The sequence below is a fragment of the Coffea arabica genome, chromosome 7e, assembly GCF_036785885.1.
Source record: "Coffea arabica cultivar ET-39 chromosome 7e, Coffea Arabica ET-39 HiFi, whole genome shotgun sequence".
NCBI lineage: Eukaryota > Viridiplantae > Streptophyta > Magnoliopsida > Gentianales > Rubiaceae > Coffea > Coffea arabica.
Window position 1 is genome coordinate 13,626,152 of NC_092323.1, and position 17,795 is coordinate 13,643,946.

Here is a 17,795-nt window from a genome sequence, read left to right on the forward strand (position 1 = left end):
GGCAAATGGAGGTTTATCTCCCGATTACGAAATGTAAAAGCCCCAGTTTTTGGTGTTAATTGAAAGTAACGTATAAGCGGAGTTGGTATTGTTCCTATTCCTCGAGCCAAAGTAGGTAGCTCCAACCAACTTCATGGTGATTTTGTTTTTCATTTAAGTTGCCTTTTTGTGTGTGTGTGTGTGTGTATTCCTTTTATTAGTCTAAAAACTTTAGAGTTATAAACGTACTTACAATTTGCTATTTACTTGATAGCCCACATTAGAGATTAATTTACGCTATCAGCTAGAAGAGGACTATTGAGACGGAAAATTTCAAGGTTTTTGAAATTCGACTAGCCAACAAAATTTTTAGGTCAGATATCAGCTCTATCACTCAAGCTTCTAGATTTTGCAATCTATCAATTGTTGCTGCATGAAAAAAAATTCCTAAATCCTTGAAGTTTATGATCACAATGCTGAATTTTGAGTTTCAAGCATATTCAGACTACGAGGAAACAAGAATCTCAAGGTCGTTGCTAAGTTCGGTTACCGATAAATTTGATGCTAAATCCATATGTCAAAACAAGAAAAGAAAAAGAACTTTAATAAGGAAAATGCACAAATAGAAAGAAGATATCTTGCCTTTTGTGTTAGAATAGGATTAAGAAATAGGTGAGCACAGTGACGGAGCCAGGATTTTTTTTTTGGGGGGGCCAAAATTGAAATTCCATTCAAAGATGACTAATTCATATATATATATATATATATATATATATATATATATATATATATATATATATCAACTCTCATAATATAAACTAAAATTGAAAAAATTTAGGGGGGGCCAATTTTATTTTACACACATATTTACATATTATGAATTAAAATTCTCAAAACTTAGGGGGGGCCATGGCCCCCCTCTGCCCCCCTTGGCTCCGTCATTGGGTGAGCAGAAACGATGAAACATTTCCCCTTTGTATGCATCCTCTTAATTCTAGGCAGAATCAAGAAGATGGTATCAAGGTAGATATAAACAAGAAGGCTTCAACATCAAGTACCTACACATCCTCTCATTCTCTTTTGATCACAAGTATCAATAAATCTTCTTATATTCTGGAAAAGGAAAAAAAATACCTTCAACCTTAAGTTTTTTTTTTTTTTTTTTTAACTTTGAACATCCGGTATCCCCACTTTCAGTGAAACTAATCCACATTCGACCCGAGAGTATCTGCAGAGTCTGATTCTTATTCAAGAATGAAGATTTGATCCAAAACTTTTTAAGGTACCACATATAAGGGTTAGCCGATATTGCGACCTCTCATTAGCATTAATATTAGCAACACACCTACCATCTGGTCCAAGCTCATCAATTAACTTCAAGTATATTTTATCTATGTATCCAAGTACACAAATTTCCAATTTCCATAGGGGCTAGTGTCACTTCACACTCTAGAAAGTATTGAGGCTTTGACTTTTTCGTATGAAGATGGTGTCAAAGTGGATAGATAGAAGACTTGAACATCAACTACTCATGCGTCATCTGATCCTCTTTGTTATGACTTATAAGCATGTATACATCCTCGTATTCTAGAAAGAAACAAAAACTCTTCAATCTCGAGCAGAATCCACCTAACATATCCGAGTTCATCTCTAGGTTCTCATTCCATATAGTGTCACTTTACATTCTAGAATTCTTGAAGCTTTGGCATTTTGTATAGTTCCATGTGGGCTATTGTAAAAGGCCAATGCACTGTATATTACTCCCTCGCTACTTTGACATTATTTGAAACAAATCATGCACTTAAACAGGACGGTACAGATAATGATATTAATTCAGTTCGTAGTTAATAATGATTACTGGTTTCTCCAGTCCAAAATTAACATTCAACTACTGATCAAATTGGCCAAAATTACAAAAACAAAAGAAAAAGGGCAAAAAATCTCAATGGTCATTAAACTATTGCTCATGTCAACTTTTGGTCATCAAATAATTTTTCATCACAAAATGACCATTAAACTAACTAATCAATACAACCGTGACCATTTCGTGGATTTTGGCTCTTAATCTACAAAATAATCAGAATGTTTGTCACCAAGTGTTAGTTATATTGGATGAATTCTGAAGTTGGTGAAAATACCACCCGCGATGATCTTGAAGAACCGCAAGAAATAGGCTATGAAACGTTTAATATTGGAGCTATTTTGCTAAAACTTAATGGAGCAAGAGTATAGGGTCGAGTTAATAGCGGACAAAAAACCCTTGGATGTTCTAATTATTTTGTAGATTAAGAGCCAAAATCTACGAGATGGCCATGGTTATATTAATTAATTAGTTTAGTGACCAATTTATAACGAAAAATTATTTAATGATCCAAAGTCAATGCGAGCAATAGTTTAATGGTCGGTGAGGTTCTTTGGCCAAAGAAAAAAGTTTGAGCATTAAATCTCAAAAAAAAAATAGAGAATGTAATAGTCAAAATCACAAAGAGAGTAAAACTACAGGAAATGCTAAAGGAATGTAATAGCAATGCATTAGGGAACCCCATTCGGCAAGAGGAAGGTAGGTCCACTTCTATAGTAATACAGCTGGAGGGGAAGCATACATGGGCTGCTAGAAGGAAGATACGTGAACTCCCCTCCTAAGGGCTTTTTTTGGGGTCTATCCTGTCTGTTACTTGGCTGGAAAACAAATTTAGAATACGAAATCGCCTACCCCAATTGAGGTTTTTGCAACACCAAAAAAAACTAATAGATGAATTAACAAATAATAAAGGTACATTTCTCACACCTTTATTATGATTTTCTCTTCTTAAAAATTCTAGAGATCCTCCTTCCTTTAATGACCGAGTTTTTTGGTTTCCATTTTCCCACCACACAAAAAGGCAAAACAAAGAAAAAATTAAGGAAAAAAAGTAGAACCCCCAAAATTCACATTCCCATTAAAATCAATCCTCAAAAGAAAAAAACTTTTCTCTTTTTCTCCAAATTCTGTTTCTTTGTCTTTTCTCTCATGCTGTCATCTTTTCTTTATCTTTCATAAGTAAGAGTGAGTTTGTTTTCTGTTGGGTGTAGCCTCTCCAGGAGGCTGTGTGAGATTATCAATTTTTAATACAGAAAAGATGAACAAATCTCCTGGGGTGCAGCCATACTGCCCCACATTTTTTTTGACACAATTATTACAACCAACCTTTGTATGAATATCTCTATCTATCTCCAGTTCTCCACCACCATATTCTTAAAATTCTCTTTTCATAACAAGGGTCCTCTCTATACTTGGTGACAACAAACAACATTATTGTATCCGTAAATTGTCTTTTTCTTTAATTTCCTTGGCCCACAAGTGGTTGAATTTGAATAATTTTTTGTTGCATTTTTACTATAAAATATGTCCTAACCAAAACCAGACTTTTTCTAAGAAAATTCCCATGCATACTATTTTGACATTCATTCCTTGTACATCATTACAACAAATTCCATTGTTTGTCTTCCATCACAAGCTGCGGGCTTCTTTGTATATAAAGTTCTGAGCTTCAATTTTTTGGGCATAGAGGAGGCTTGATAACCTGAAAATGGGAGACGTTTCTCCTGAGCAGAAAAAATCAGGTTGTGGGCTGTTGAATGCTGTTTTTGGAAGGAGGAGTTGGCCTAGAAGAACGACTTCAACAGGTTCACTTCCGGGACCAAATTCAAATCCCAATCATTTCCCAAGAATTCCAAGCACCCCTAATTCAAAAAGGCGAAGGGGTGGCTCAGATGAGGCTTCTTTCCTGGAGGAAGAAGCAAAACCTACTGCAGAAAAACAAGTTGATAGGGTTATTGAAAGGCCAGCGCCCAATCATGGAAAGACTCCACCTGGAAATGCTCATCAATATCGCCAAGCTCCTCCCGTGTGTAATCAGAAGCAAAATCAGGGCAGGAGAGATGCACCCCCCAGCCAAGGGGCGGGAAGGAAGATTCCACAAGGAGCAGTTGGCCTGTCAGGCGAGCTCGATAGCATGATTGCTGATCATCAAAGATCAAGTGGTGCTAGTACATTAGTCCGAGCTTCATCCAGCAATGTGATGTTGTTTGGAAATTTGGGAAATTTAAGACAAGGAGGAGGAGGAAATAGTAATTTGAATACGAGCAATATTCTTGATCATCTTCCTAGAGCTACAAGAGAAGAATCATCAGTACCAAATGGGAAATATCCAACTAGTGTCATGGGAAATGTGGTGAAAAAACAGAATGATCAGGAGTCATCAACTGAAAAACCAACTTCCCTTTGCAGGGCTATTTCGACTCGAATGGATCCTGAGCAATTGAAAATCTTGGGTAATGAAGATTACAAGAATGGAAGGTTTGCAGAAGCCTTGGCTTTGTATGATGCTGCAATTTCTATTGATCCTAATAAAGCTTCTTATCGAAGCAACAAATCTGCAGCTCTGACAGCTCTTGGGAGGCTTCTTGAGGCAGTTTTCGAGTGCAGAGAAGCAATTCGAATTGAACCTAGTTACCAAAGAGCTCATAATCGTTTGGCAACCTTATATGTCAGGTAATAGAATTCATTTCCTTCCACTTTAATTTAGGAAAAGTATGTTAATCAATTCATGAATTTTTTTTTTTTTTTTGGCGGGGGTTGGCAGATTGGGGGAAGCAGAAAAGGCCATGTATCATTACAAACATGCCGGTGCTGAAGCTGATCCTGATGTTCTTACAAAAGTTAAAAAGCTTCAGGTTCATCTGAACAAGTGCACTGAGGCCAAAATGCAAAGAGATTGGAATACTCTCTTAAGAGAAACAGGCCTTGCTGTAGCAGCTGGAGCTGATTCTGCTCCACAGGTTAGCCTATGCCATCAATTTTATTTTCTTTACTCACACAAAAATTGTAAATTTTTCTTGAAAATCAATGTTTGACGTCAGTTCTTGCTTGAATGTCATTGACATAGATATTTGCATTGAAATCGGAAGCCTTATTAAAGCTCCAAAGACACCAAGAAGCAGATGAGATTATGAAAAATGGTCCAAAATTTGAAGATGATGAGTGTACAAAATTCTTTGGCCCTATTGGTAATGCAACCCTGTTAGTCATACGGGCTCAAGTTGACATGGTTGCTGGCAGGTTAGTAGTACTTCATTTGATCAAGAAATATCAACTCATCATCACAGTGGTTTTTGATAGAACCTTTTTTCTTTGATAAAGAAAGCATGGAGTATAATTTTTTTTCAAAGTTTTGTACTTTTGCTCCTAGCTAATTGAGTCACCTAAAGATAGATGTCTTTAATTCAACTTGTAAAAAAGAGAGACTCTTTTTACTGCAGTCTGCGTAGAAAGAGGTTAAAAAAAGGTGCATGTTTACCAGTTATTTATGATTAATGAACCTAATCATGATTGGTTCAACAACTCAAAAGATAAAACATGTTAGAGAAAAGAGAAACCAAAAGATGCCTCAATTTTGGTGTTGGTGCAAATATTCCTATGCTTCCTATGGCTACCTACCTAAGTTTAGATTGAATTTTTCCTGTTCAACACGGTTTATCTTCTCATTTAAAATTTCCTGTTCAACGGTTGTTGCAAATTGACATTCAATTCGAATTAAGTTATCATGGCAAACACCAAAATAATGAAAAACTTAGGATAATACAGAAGAACTGGTCAATTGTTATTTTTTTTCATACTCTCCCAACTGGTCAATTAATTGCTACTCCTATTCAATAAAAAATAAAAAACTTGAATTTAATTTCCTTGTATGGTAATAAGAACTAATACAAAAAAATGATTGAAGGTTTGATGATGCTGTGGCGGCAGCTCAACTTGCTGCTAGGCTTGATGCAAATAATAAAGAAGCAAGCATGCTGGTGAGGAGAACTAGAGCTGTGGCAACAGCCAGATCAAATGGAAATGACCTCTTCAAGTTAGGAAAATACTCCGAAGCATGCGTTGCATATGGAGAAGGACTAAACCATGATCCTTACAATGCTGTCTTGTTGTGCAATCGAGCTGCCTGTCGAACCAAACTTGGTCAACATGAAAAGGCATTGGAAGATTGTAATGCCGCCCTCCATGTACGCCCTTCATATAGCAAGGCCAGACTTAGAAGAAGTGATTGCTTTGCCAAGGTAACTATTTCCAAACTCCCATAATACGACTCAAAATTTTTGTTAACTATATATATATATATATATATATATTTCTTGTCAATAAATTTTTTGAAACGTTCAATAAAAAAAAAAAAAAAAAAGGAAGAAGATGGTATAGTACTAAGGGACTTCATCTATAACAGAAACAGTAAAAACTCGAAAAATGCCTTATAGAGAAGGCTAAATATGTATATTGTTTTGGTTATAAGAGTACTAATGTGCTTTAATTGGTGGTGGGGGGGGGGGGTGATAGTTGCAAAAATGGGAGGCATGTATACAGGATTGTGAGGCGCTACTCAGAGATTCACCAGAGGACGAGGAGGTGGGGCAGATGCTGAAGGAGGCCCAAGCACAGCTAAGAACACAGCGAGGAGGAGGCCAAGACGTGAAAACCATCAACCACAATGGTGGAATTGGAAATGATGCCCGTTCTAGTAGTGACATAATTGTCGTGTCAAGCAACGAACGTTTCAGGGACTATGTAACCTCTCCTGGTAATAATAATAGTAACTGATCAGAATCTTTGCCAACCGAAATGTTTTTCTTTAAAATTTTATCTTGATTAGCTACCAAACGAAATGGTACTATATATTATGTTGGATTCTTGTTTTGGCACATACGTACATTTGGATCAAAATCAAATCCCACTCCACACGTTCACAAATATGTATATCCACGGGTGGTAGTTTGTGTTTAGGAATCTTTATGTGTTTTAGTTAATGTAAAGTCCAAGTGAAAATGAGGTTAATTGATGTGTTTAGGATTCTTGATTCGACTTTGATAGGAAATTGTGTGCTCTCTTTTTCATAATGCAGGTGTGTCTGTTGTCCTATTCTGTAATAAGCCAGGTGACAAGCCAACAATTCACTATATGGAGCAGCTGCAAAAGAGATACCCCTCTGTCAATTTCCTCAAGGTTTGGAATTCTTTAATTTTTTTTTTTTTACTGGTGGAATGATCAAGAATCCCATCATAAAATGCCATAAGTTTCCTACAGGTTTCTTTGGCACAATAGATTAAGAATTTACTCTTTTTGACCAGTTGGGGTGATTAGAGACGATTAGAAGAACTAAAGAATTTTTTTTTTTTTTAAAAAGATTTCCTATAACAATATTCTATTTTAGACTTAAGCAGGTACATATCAATTCTCTAATCCTCACTAGTATTAGACATTTTATTATTTCTTTGGTGGTAGCTTTTTATTGTTTAATTTACGTAGGTTGAAGTTGAGGATCAACCTTCCTTGGCAAAATCTGAAGGTGTAAATGCATTGCCGGCCTTCAAGATTTACAAAAGTGGTTCAAAAACCAGGGAAATTTCAGGCAACAACCATGATTTATTAGAGAGCACAATCAGACTGTACATCAGCTAACATCCTGCAGCTTAAAAATTTTGAAGCAGCTGTAGAGAGCCAAAAAAAAAAGGGATCAAAACTCTTTGTTAGGGAAGAGAAAAGAATTAAAAGAGAAAAAAGATACTATAAAATTTGGAGGCTTACTAGGGATTAGGATTCAATTCATTAGCCTTGGCCTATGTTGGCATGGCTCTTTTAGCACCAAGGGAAAAATGGGTTCATGTTGGAAAATTGAGGATTGGATTGTACTATAAGACATTTTATTAACATGGTGAATAACCAAACTTTTCATTTTTTGTGTAAAGACCCTAATGTAAAATTGAGGTTTCAGATTGCTCAGATGTTTGGTTTTGTTTGTTGATTTATGAAGTCAATCCTTTTTATTTTTATTTTCTTCATTTCTGTCCTTATGGCGTGATGCATATGTTAAACTTATGAAATTGCAGCTGACTTTTTGTGATAGGATATCTTTTTTTATTTTTTGTTTGTTTAGTAAATTTCAAGTTTCAACACGATAATTTTCTCTAAGAACTTCAATATTATTCACTGCATTGTTCCTAAATTTTTAAAACTGACTCGAAACATGAATTCCAAAAGAAAAGGGGGGAAGAAAACCAACAAATTTTAATCTAAGAAAGAAAATTGTAAGAATATTTATGAGAGAGAGGTGCAGTAAATTTGTGGTCTTGGGGTTAAAATAAAAAGTTATTTGCTAGAGTTAAGCAATCATCAGATTCATCCCTCATCAGAGGATGAACTCAGGGTCCTACAGCCAATTAATTACATTTGCTGGTGTTAATGGTGCTATACAGCTAAGATAGTGTTGTCCCAACATTAAACTCGAGAAAAGTATAAGGTGAGAAATAGTGCTTTGATTTCAATTTGTCGGAAAACCCTGTACTCTGATTTCCTATTCTAAGCAAGTAATTTCGCAATTTCCTTTGGATTTGCTTTGTCCATGAAACAAATCCAAGATTGAAATAAAGGGACGGGGTATTTAATTCTTCGGTCTGTCTAACGGGTGTGTACGAGCACTCGTTAAAAATATTTCAGGTGTTATATTTTTTAAAATATAAGATTAATTAGGAGACGTAAATAAATACAAATAAAAGTAAGTGAGATTAAATAGGGAAAGTATATCAATGCAAGGAAAGACTAATTATTAATAGGTGTACGTATATGGTAGATTAAATGAATATTAGGCGTGTTAGAGCACTCATTAGAAAAATTCTTAAATTTTTTTAAATCAAGCCTATTCAATCTTAGTTACTGTGTTGTTAATCCTCTGACATCATCATCTGGTACAGCGGTAAAATTTTTATCTGAAGTTTTACATGCCTACGAATCCTAGCCAAAAAAAACAACTATGACTGGTTCTTGATTAGATATTTCATTCGACTAACCAGCAAAGAATGATTGGTTAACTTTTGTGCATGTCTAAATACATTGTCATGGATGGAAACTTGCTGGATCAACATTTTGAAAATCTTCTCTTTTGTACTAGACAAGCCGAAAATACTGAAAGCAACTTTTGTTAAAAGATGTCACGTTCATTACCAAACAAAAAAGCTTGAAAGACGTGAGACTACGCTATTTTTTGGTGAAAATAAAATAGCAGACCAAGTCCAGCAACTTATTTTGCCGGTGCGACTAGAATTTCAACAGTTATCCACCTAGTATTATTAAGTCTCGTAATTTTTTTTCGGCGACGGCAACAATCTACTGTATTTTTACACTAATCTACACTATGGAGGAAGGGAAATCTAAAGACGAGTTGAAAGGTAAACCACCAGATTAAATAAATGCATTATTACACTCTCAGAATTTTTTTAAAATGCTAGGTGAAGTTTAAACTCTCAACCTAGTGTATGCGGGAGAGCTTTAAAGAGGTTCTTCCTCATTATTGCACCAAAGTCTAATAGTTTGTTAAGTCGATTAGTTGGGGCAACAACTCTTGAAAATGCTTATGGCGACTAAGTCTTTTGTCATCTTACAAATCCACATCTAACCTGTACAAAGTCTATCCAGCTTAATGCCCAAACCAACCCTTTTTTTTCAAAAAAAAATTTTTTAGTAAGGGAAGGGTGGAGTTTTAAGTAAACGGAAGCAGGCAAAAAAATTAAAATCCAGAATCTCTATACTCTAAGATCAAACTTTAATCACCAAATCAAAACTTCCTAGGCAAACCAACCTTGAATGTACATAAAAATAACTACTAGTAATAAATTTTGTATCATCACTCTTGAGGTAAGAGAAAAGATATAGTAGTATTCTATTTGTTCAATTGCTAATGCGATATTTCTAAATTTCACTTTTTTGATATCAAATTAGAGTCACCATATTAAAAGCAATGAAAAAAATATTAGTTGCTTTCTGATTATGTCATTTGAGAAACAATCTCTGCAAATCCAATGCACATGTATTTTGATTTCAAAGATTACATATGTATATTTCTCCAATCGGACCTTATAGAGACAGAATGTTTATATCTTTCCATAAGAAATTAAATTCCTCAAAAGTGACTCTAATATTAGGACCGAAGTAGCACGTCATTTTTAGGGACTTTGGGGTTCAAGCCAACGTTTGAGGGGGCTATGGCCAAACATTTGGTTTCAAGTTGTATACTCATAATACATGACTTTGAAGGTTATTTGAAATATTTATTTGAGATATATACTGTAGCACTTTTTGTGATGTGATGTATGTGAGATAAACAGATGGTTGGAAATTATGTGTATAATACAATCAAAACAAAATCTGAATTTTTTTTTTTTTTTGAAAACCTCTTAATCCAAACAGACCCACTGTTTCTTGGTGCATGAAACATTTTCTATACTAGTGATTGTTCTCGACCACTCCAATTTTTTGGGGAAATTGGTATTCATACTCTCATTTTAATTTCTTGCACTCCAATTCGCTTCCTAAATAATATCTAAAAAGTGGAAAAAAGCTAATTTGGAAGTGGAAACATCGATGAATAGGAAGAAAATGGCGTCAGAACTTTGAATGCAAGAATCATGAGATTGAATTCCTGGTCCCAAATTAAAACATAAAAGGCACAAAGCAATTGAAGCAAATGAAGCTGGCAGGCCTGGCTCATTCAAGTGGGTTGGCATCATGAAATATTTTCACCCGTTTAACAAACTACTCAAAATTAAAGAAGGCAAAAGAAACTGCAATCTTTGCAGAATCAACTACAGAAGTAATGATATCTTTCTCTTTGTTCCTATAAAGAGTTAAAATTCAACTGTTCAAGTTCATAAATTTGTGATTTTGAATGAGTAGCCTGTCATTATACACAGCAAAGTTCCGTGCAATAATACTGTCGGACCTTGTAAGTAGCTGTCCTAATGGATTATTAGCATTAACGGTAAAAATATATATATATTTTTTGCACAAAATGATTGGCTGTGTATGACTTTTGAAACTTGACCCTGCCTGCAAGAATTTGTCTACTATTGGAGACAGTGATCCTATTATGTAGCTGAGAGTTTGAGTTGCAACAGTAGTTGCACATGTTAGTTGAAAAGTAATTTGGAAAAAATTATTGAAATAACACTGAAGTACTTTTATATGATGTGATATATTTGAAATAAAAAATAATTAAAAATTATGTTTATAGTGTAAACTGAATAATATTTATTTATTATTTTTTTTTCTTTTTGGCAAATCAAGCTAACCATTGGAAACGGAGAAGGGATGGGTTATATAATATAGAAGAACGGAGCGTAAGTAAAAAATTTCGAGTTTTGGGTTCGAAACCTCCCAATATATATATATATATATATATAAAGCCAAGCTAACCAGGGCGACCCAATGCCAGATTGTGAATTGTGGACTTAAGCCCAAATAGGGAATGCTACTATTCCAGCAATCATGGCAATCAAGGCCGGTTTAGGGCCCAGTTTTATGTGAGTACAAGAATTTGTATACTATTGGTGATAATGATCGTATTACGTAGCTGAGAGTTTGAGTTGCAATAGTAATTGCACATGTTAGTTGGAAAAATAATGTCAGTTTGTTGGGAGAGAGATGGATTGGATGGGTTTGAGTTGCAATAATAATTGCACATATTAGTTGGAAAAATAATGCCAGTTTGTTGGGAGAGAAATGGATTGGATGGTTGAGGCAAAGAGTGCAAATGAGAGATCTTGAGTTCGACAAGTTCTACTAACACTAAAAAAAGAAAAAAAAATAATGCCAGTTTGTTAATGGTGGACTTTAGCCCAAATGGGAAATGTCCCCCGTTTAAGGCCCAATTTTCTATGAGCACAAGCCCGTTGCGAGGATGATTCTTCAACTTCTTTGCTCACGGTCCATCAGTGTTTAAAATTCAACTAAACTACCCCGTCCCCAAATTAGGCACATAAACCCCAATTTTTTTTTAATTTTTTTTTATTCTTTCACCCCAATCTATTAAGATATTCACTCTTCACCTAAAATCTCATCCAATAAAATTAACATTTATGTTTTTATAAGTTTGTGACTTTCGATATGACAGTTTCTATAACACTATGAAAATATTTAAAAGATTGTAGTTCTAAATTATAATACGAAATTCCTTAGATTTCAAAATTAACTATAAATTGCTCTCCATCTTTTCATTGTGCTTTGTATCTTTGCCTCCGTCTATTTTGATTTCTTTAAAACATTATCTCTCTCTCTTTCGATATGACAGTTTCTATAACACTATGAAAATATTTAAAAGATTGTAGTTCTAAATTATAATACGAAATTCCTTAGATTTCAAAATTAACTATAAATTGCTCTCCATCTTTTCATTGTGCTTTGTATCTTTGCCTCCGTCTATTTTGATTTCTTTAAAACATTATCTCTCTCTCTTTCTGTTTTTCCCCTTAATTATGTAACTAGTTCTTTGGTAAAACTAACACATTTAGGAATCCATTCTAGCGATTGGATCCAATGTTCAAACTTCAATATGGGCTTAATAGCAATTTAGACAAAACAAGAGATAAACCCCATAAATCCTACAACGTTTCTTTTAGTTCCATAAACTTTATTACCAACAACATTTCTTGAATCTTTGGATCTAGTCAATTGTCCCTTTGCAACTGGTTGCAATATGCTTCCTCCGTCTCAAATTGTTTGTTGCATTTTGGAATTTCAACCTTTTAAAAATAGTGGATCGATAGTGATGTTAGAGAATTTGTTTCTAAAGTTACCCTTGATAATTCAAATTTTAAATTTGAATTTAGTACGAAATATAAATAAAAGTGAGGATAACATTAAAAAAGGATCAAAAGTAACTTTAACTTTGATAATATAATAAATATTTTGAAACATTTTAAAATAGATAAAATGATAATTTCAATGGGAATGACGGAGCATCTTACCTAATGACCTAACTCCAATAATCCAAAACGCAGTTTCGACCTTATGACATATGTTTATAGAATGGCGTCACACTCTTCCTTCGTATTGAAAGGTAAATCAAGCTTACACCATAAAGCATTCTCAACTGCCCTAGACAGCTGGACCTAACATTACATCTTGATCAAGGAATGAACGATGGAAATAGATATAAATGAGGACACATGTTTTTCTTTTTCTTTTTCTTTACCCCCTTTGTTGTTTGAGAAACAAAGAAGAAAAACGTTTTCCTCATTCAAAATATCCATTCATTTGAAAACAAATCAGTCTAACAAAAAAACGTGTTTCTTGATTGGATTGAATTGATTGTACTACCCACTCGTCGTAGAATTCTTTTGCAATGTGGGGCTGCTTTGCTAGCGGGCATAATTGTGCTTTTGACTGGAAAATTAAACGTCCAAGAAAGTGCGTAAATGATCATCTGATATTTCAAATGAATAGCTATATTTACATTCTGGAGTCTTGATTTAAATTCTTGGCTTGTAGTTCAAAGAACCCGTAAGATTAGCAGAATTGAGAACGATTGGATTTAGGATAAAAGGATGCGAGTCCGATCTTTCCAATTTGTTGTTAACAAAACCATCATCTTTTTTCTTTCCTTTGAGTTGGATGAAAATAATTGATCAATTAGTTGATGCTTTTAATTGCCACATAAGTTAACAATTTGTATATAATTCAGATCTAAAGCTGTCTATAAGATTCATTTTCTTAACCCTTAATTCGCATGCAGTCATGTGTCTTATTGGAACTACCTCATTAAGCAAAGCACACAAGATTTATCCTGAGGGAAGTTGAGGAAGCACTGAAAAGTGAAAGGCAATTTTTTCTTTTTCTTTGCATGCTTGGTTTGTTTGAGTGAAAGGGAAAAATGGAACAGAAAAGAAACATGGATGCTTCTTATGTGAAAGTAAATTCAATGTAAAGGAGAAAGAGAAGGTTCAGTTAATTATTTCTGAAAGGTACTTAAAAACCACTATTGTCCACAAAGCTTGTAAATATTTTTCTCCTTCCTTTTTTTTTTTTTGCTATATATGTTCCGTTCATTTTTGACGCAAGATGTTTAGGGGTCTGCAAATGATTCTTCGTAGTGGAAAATATAATAGATATTCTTGCTTTTGCTTGAACAAAATGTCAAAGAAAAACAATTTCATGTATCCTCATATTCATGCTTTTGTATTTAAGTTCTCAAAAAACCTTTTTTGTCATCATATAATCCTAGCAATTTATTATATTTATTTTCTTTTGCTATGTATGAGCCAATAAAGCATTCAAGGGTATAATGAACAGTTTGGCACATGTTAAAACTTTAAGTACTTTGTCACTTGCCAAAACATAAGCCAAAAAAAAAATAATATTAAAGCATTATGGTTCCCTCATCCTTTCGAATATATGATATTATTCCAATATAAACAAGATATTATTTCAACCCTTTCGAATATTCTTATGCTTACTTCTTATGAGACATTTCTTTTAGAGAGCCAACATTTACAAATACAACCATTGAATGATGAATTTAAATAAAAAAAATTAAAGAAACCTACGTGCCAACAAACAACAAGTTAAGCAAATTTTCTCACATTGTATAATGAAGATCTAGAGCAGATTGGATGGGCAGATTGGTTCTAATAACTTTTTATGTATTTTTCAATAATCTTTTTGTCTAACATACACTATTTTCAGTAAAGTGGTTACAAAAGCAGAAACTTAAAAAAAAAACTAAAAATAACCATCCAAGCATATGATTCCACCAAATTTACTCCGTCCACATTACAATTATTCGTAAAATTATTTTGAAAAACGTCACAACACTAATCTATTGTGAAGACTGCATGTAAAATGATAACATATTACAAAAGAATCAAAAACCCTTTTCAGAAAAAAGCAAAAGAAATAGAGCCAAGTTTAATTCCAACACAAATCACTCACACTCAAGTGGAAAAACCAAAAATAAAAACAAGCATGACAATCAACAATATCTTTCACCACTTCCACCATGCCAAACAAACCCTTGCGTCTCAGCCACAAGAGAGGAAGACTCGGACTCATCACCACCAACCACCACTTGATTCCCACAGTAGTCTCTAATAGCAGTGAGCTTATACGGCGGCGCATCGGTGGCCAACCACTGCTCCACCGCGAACTTCTGCTGAGCACAAGTCTTGTGCACCCCAGTGCTGGTTACTTCAACATAGTTACAGTACCATCCATGGTGAGGACCCGACCCGTCAGAAGTCAAGTTCATTTGACAAAAATGGACCCGTCAAACATGGACCTCTGCCACTGAAGATATCCAAGTTGCCCCTTTCATAATAGTCGTGGCCCGGATCCATTAGTCCCCCCAAGCTTCCAAGTTGTTGATCCGGACTCCATACCCAGCTGCATCGTACACGGTTAAGCTTATGATGGAGTCTGTTCCGCCTTTCCATACCGACCCGGTTCTTATGTAAACCGTGTGCACACAATCCGGATCCTGCATGAACATGCATATAACTATATGTTATTATGAAAACCCGTAAAAATGTATATTTTTCTGAAATGGGATTTTTTTTTAATTAGTGTTGAGTGAAGAAATTTTACTTACGGAGGATTGAGAAATGGTGAAGATGGAGATGATGATGAAGAGATGGAACCAGAAATGGTTGACTCCCGACTCCCGAGATGGCCATGGATTCTTGCTTTTTGTTTGTTTCTGTTTACTCGAGATGTTTAAAGTTTGTTTAATCTTTATATAAGTGAGGTTTTGGGAAGGATTAGCAGGAAAATTTGATGGCATTGCTCGATAGTCAACTAATTAAAAAATGCTTATTGGTATGATGTGTAAGGTTCCTTTCGTATTATTTGTGAAATTTGGACAAGTGAAATAATATTCGTTTTCTCTAAGATAACTGATCAATTGTGATAGTGATAAATATGAGGAAGAAGAATTAGGTATAGGGGTTTTGAGCTACAAGTTAACTTGGAGAAAGCAATAATAAGGGGAAAAAAATTAAAGAAAGGGAAAGGTGTTACTTGCTTTAGTAAATTTTTAAAGGGAAAAATCTTTTTAAAACGTATTGGGAGAATTTAAAATTAAAGAAATATTATAACTTTCTAATCTTTTGCCACAAATTAAAGAAATGGTCAAAAGAATCAGAGTCTAGGTGTGTATGCAATTTTTCAAAAGAGTCTGAGTCTATATGTGGACGCAATTTTTGATAACCAAAAAACAAAATTGAAAAGAAGTAAAAAAGAAACTGAAAAGATTGTGAGTTGCCAAAAAGATGGGGGAACTTATAACCTATATAATGCATTGGGAGGTTAATAATAACATGACGGCTATTACTTGAAGGTGTTAATTAATATGCATTGCTGAACTATCAATAATGTAAATTCGCATCCTAGATTGTTAATTGAAGCAATTTAGTATCTTATGCTAATAATTTGTGAGACATTAATATTGCTTAAAGTAGTTGAAACTTATGAAGTTTGATAAATATTCTCTTTTTATATAAAAAAACTATATCCCGCTAAATGGATAAGAGTTTTTTTTTTTTTTTAGAAAACATGATGTAAAGTCTAGTCAAATATGAACTCATATCGAGTTTAAATCACTAAACACGCCTTTTTGTGATAAGAAAAGTTTGAATAATTTCGTCTCTAATCATCATCACACTTTCAGGAGCACAGGTCTCTGACATAAATTTTTATAAATAATTTATTCTACATTGATAGCAAAATTCAAATACACGAGAATAGTCCATTCTTAGCCGTTGAGCCAACTTATGTATGTTGACATTCAGCCAAATCACCCATCTCCATAATAATTGTGCAAGATAAAAAGTTATTCCATCAAACTTTATTTGCCATACACATACACACGTACTCCCGTGGAGCCAAAAAAAAGAAGAACAAACAACACACCAAGCAGAAAGAGGCCCTCAAATCTCTGCAACAACAGAAGAAGAACCCTTTGACTCCTTACCAGCCACCGCATGATTCTCACCATAACAGTAGTTAACAAGAGCAGTGAGCTGAAACGGCAGAACATCAGTAGCCAGCCACTGCTCCACTGTGAACTGCTCCTGAAAACAAGCTGTGTGGACACCAGTGGTGGTGACTTCCACATAGTTAACGTACCATCCAGGATTGAAACCCGACCCGTCAGATGTCAAGTTCATTGAGCAAACCGGACCGACCAAGCACCGGCCTCTTCCACTGAAGATATCCAAGTTTCTTCTCTCGAAATAGTCGTAATCCGGACCCATTAGCCCGCCCCATGTTACCAGGTTATCGATCTGCATGCCGTACCCGTTTGCATCGTAAAGAGTCAGGGATATGCTTGAATCCGTCCCGGCTCTAAAAACCGACCCTGTTCTTATATAAAGAGTGTAAACACAGTCTGGATCCTGCACAAAAAAAAGAAGAAGATGAAAATAAAAAGAAGATAAAAGTTATGGAGATGAAAAGTGAAATTGTGAAATGGGATGTGGGAAAGAAGGCTTACGGCAGAACGGGAAATAGTGATGATGGAGAGGAGGATGAAGAGAGGGATCCGGAGGTGCTTGAATTCATTAATGGCCATGGCTTGCTGTTCTTCTTCTTTTGAGTTTCTTATTTTTCTGGTGTTTTCTAACCATCTGACTGGTCTATATATAGAAGTGGACAGCATTTATATGTAGTTTAAAACTTTAAGCGCCGTTTGAATCGTTGGCGCGGTTTGACAATGAAATTTTTTTTAGGTATTTGTCTAAAATTTTACTGTAATATATTGTAACAATTATAGGAAAAATGTTTGAAGTGGGTGAATTTTTGAATATTTTGAAGTGTATAGTTTAAAAATTTTAAAAAAAATTTTGAGATTACTATAACTAAAGTTATTAAAAAGCTTATAGCAGACAAATTTGGTCAAAAATTTGTTTGTTAAACAGGCCCTTATTTTTAAAAGTTTTTATAAAATAATATACTGTAATAA

General features: G+C 34.5%; 2 protein-coding genes and 1 pseudogene across 2 annotated transcripts; 1 reads left to right on the plus strand and 2 right to left on the minus strand.

Annotated features, from left to right (window-relative positions):
- The first annotated feature begins 3,376 nt into the window (after positions 1 to 3,376).
- Positions 3,377 to 7,842, plus strand: LOC113701542 (inactive TPR repeat-containing thioredoxin TTL3). Its single transcript, XM_027222256.2, has 7 exons — positions 3,377 to 4,513; positions 4,605 to 4,800; positions 4,908 to 5,080; positions 5,745 to 6,078; positions 6,353 to 6,593; positions 6,915 to 7,015; positions 7,319 to 7,842. The coding sequence occupies exons 1-7, from the start codon at positions 3,549 to 3,551 to the stop codon at positions 7,469 to 7,471; spliced, it is 2,163 nt and encodes a 720-aa protein (XP_027078057.1). The 5' UTR covers positions 3,377 to 3,548; the 3' UTR covers positions 7,472 to 7,842.
- A 6,759-nt stretch (positions 7,843 to 14,601) lies between these two features.
- On the minus strand, positions 14,602 to 15,510 carry LOC113700547 (PLAT domain-containing protein 3-like; annotated as a pseudogene).
- Positions 15,511 to 16,515: 1,005 nt separating this feature from the next.
- On the minus strand, positions 16,516 to 17,464 carry LOC113701593 (PLAT domain-containing protein 3). The gene is made up of 2 exons (XM_027222325.2): positions 17,328 to 17,464; positions 16,516 to 17,229 (listed from the first exon to the last, which is right to left on the minus strand). Exons 1-2 carry the CDS (start codon positions 17,403 to 17,405, stop codon positions 16,762 to 16,764), a joined length of 546 nt encoding a protein of 181 aa, XP_027078126.1. The 5' UTR covers positions 17,406 to 17,464; the 3' UTR covers positions 16,516 to 16,761.
- Positions 17,465 to 17,795: the final 331 nt, after the last annotated feature.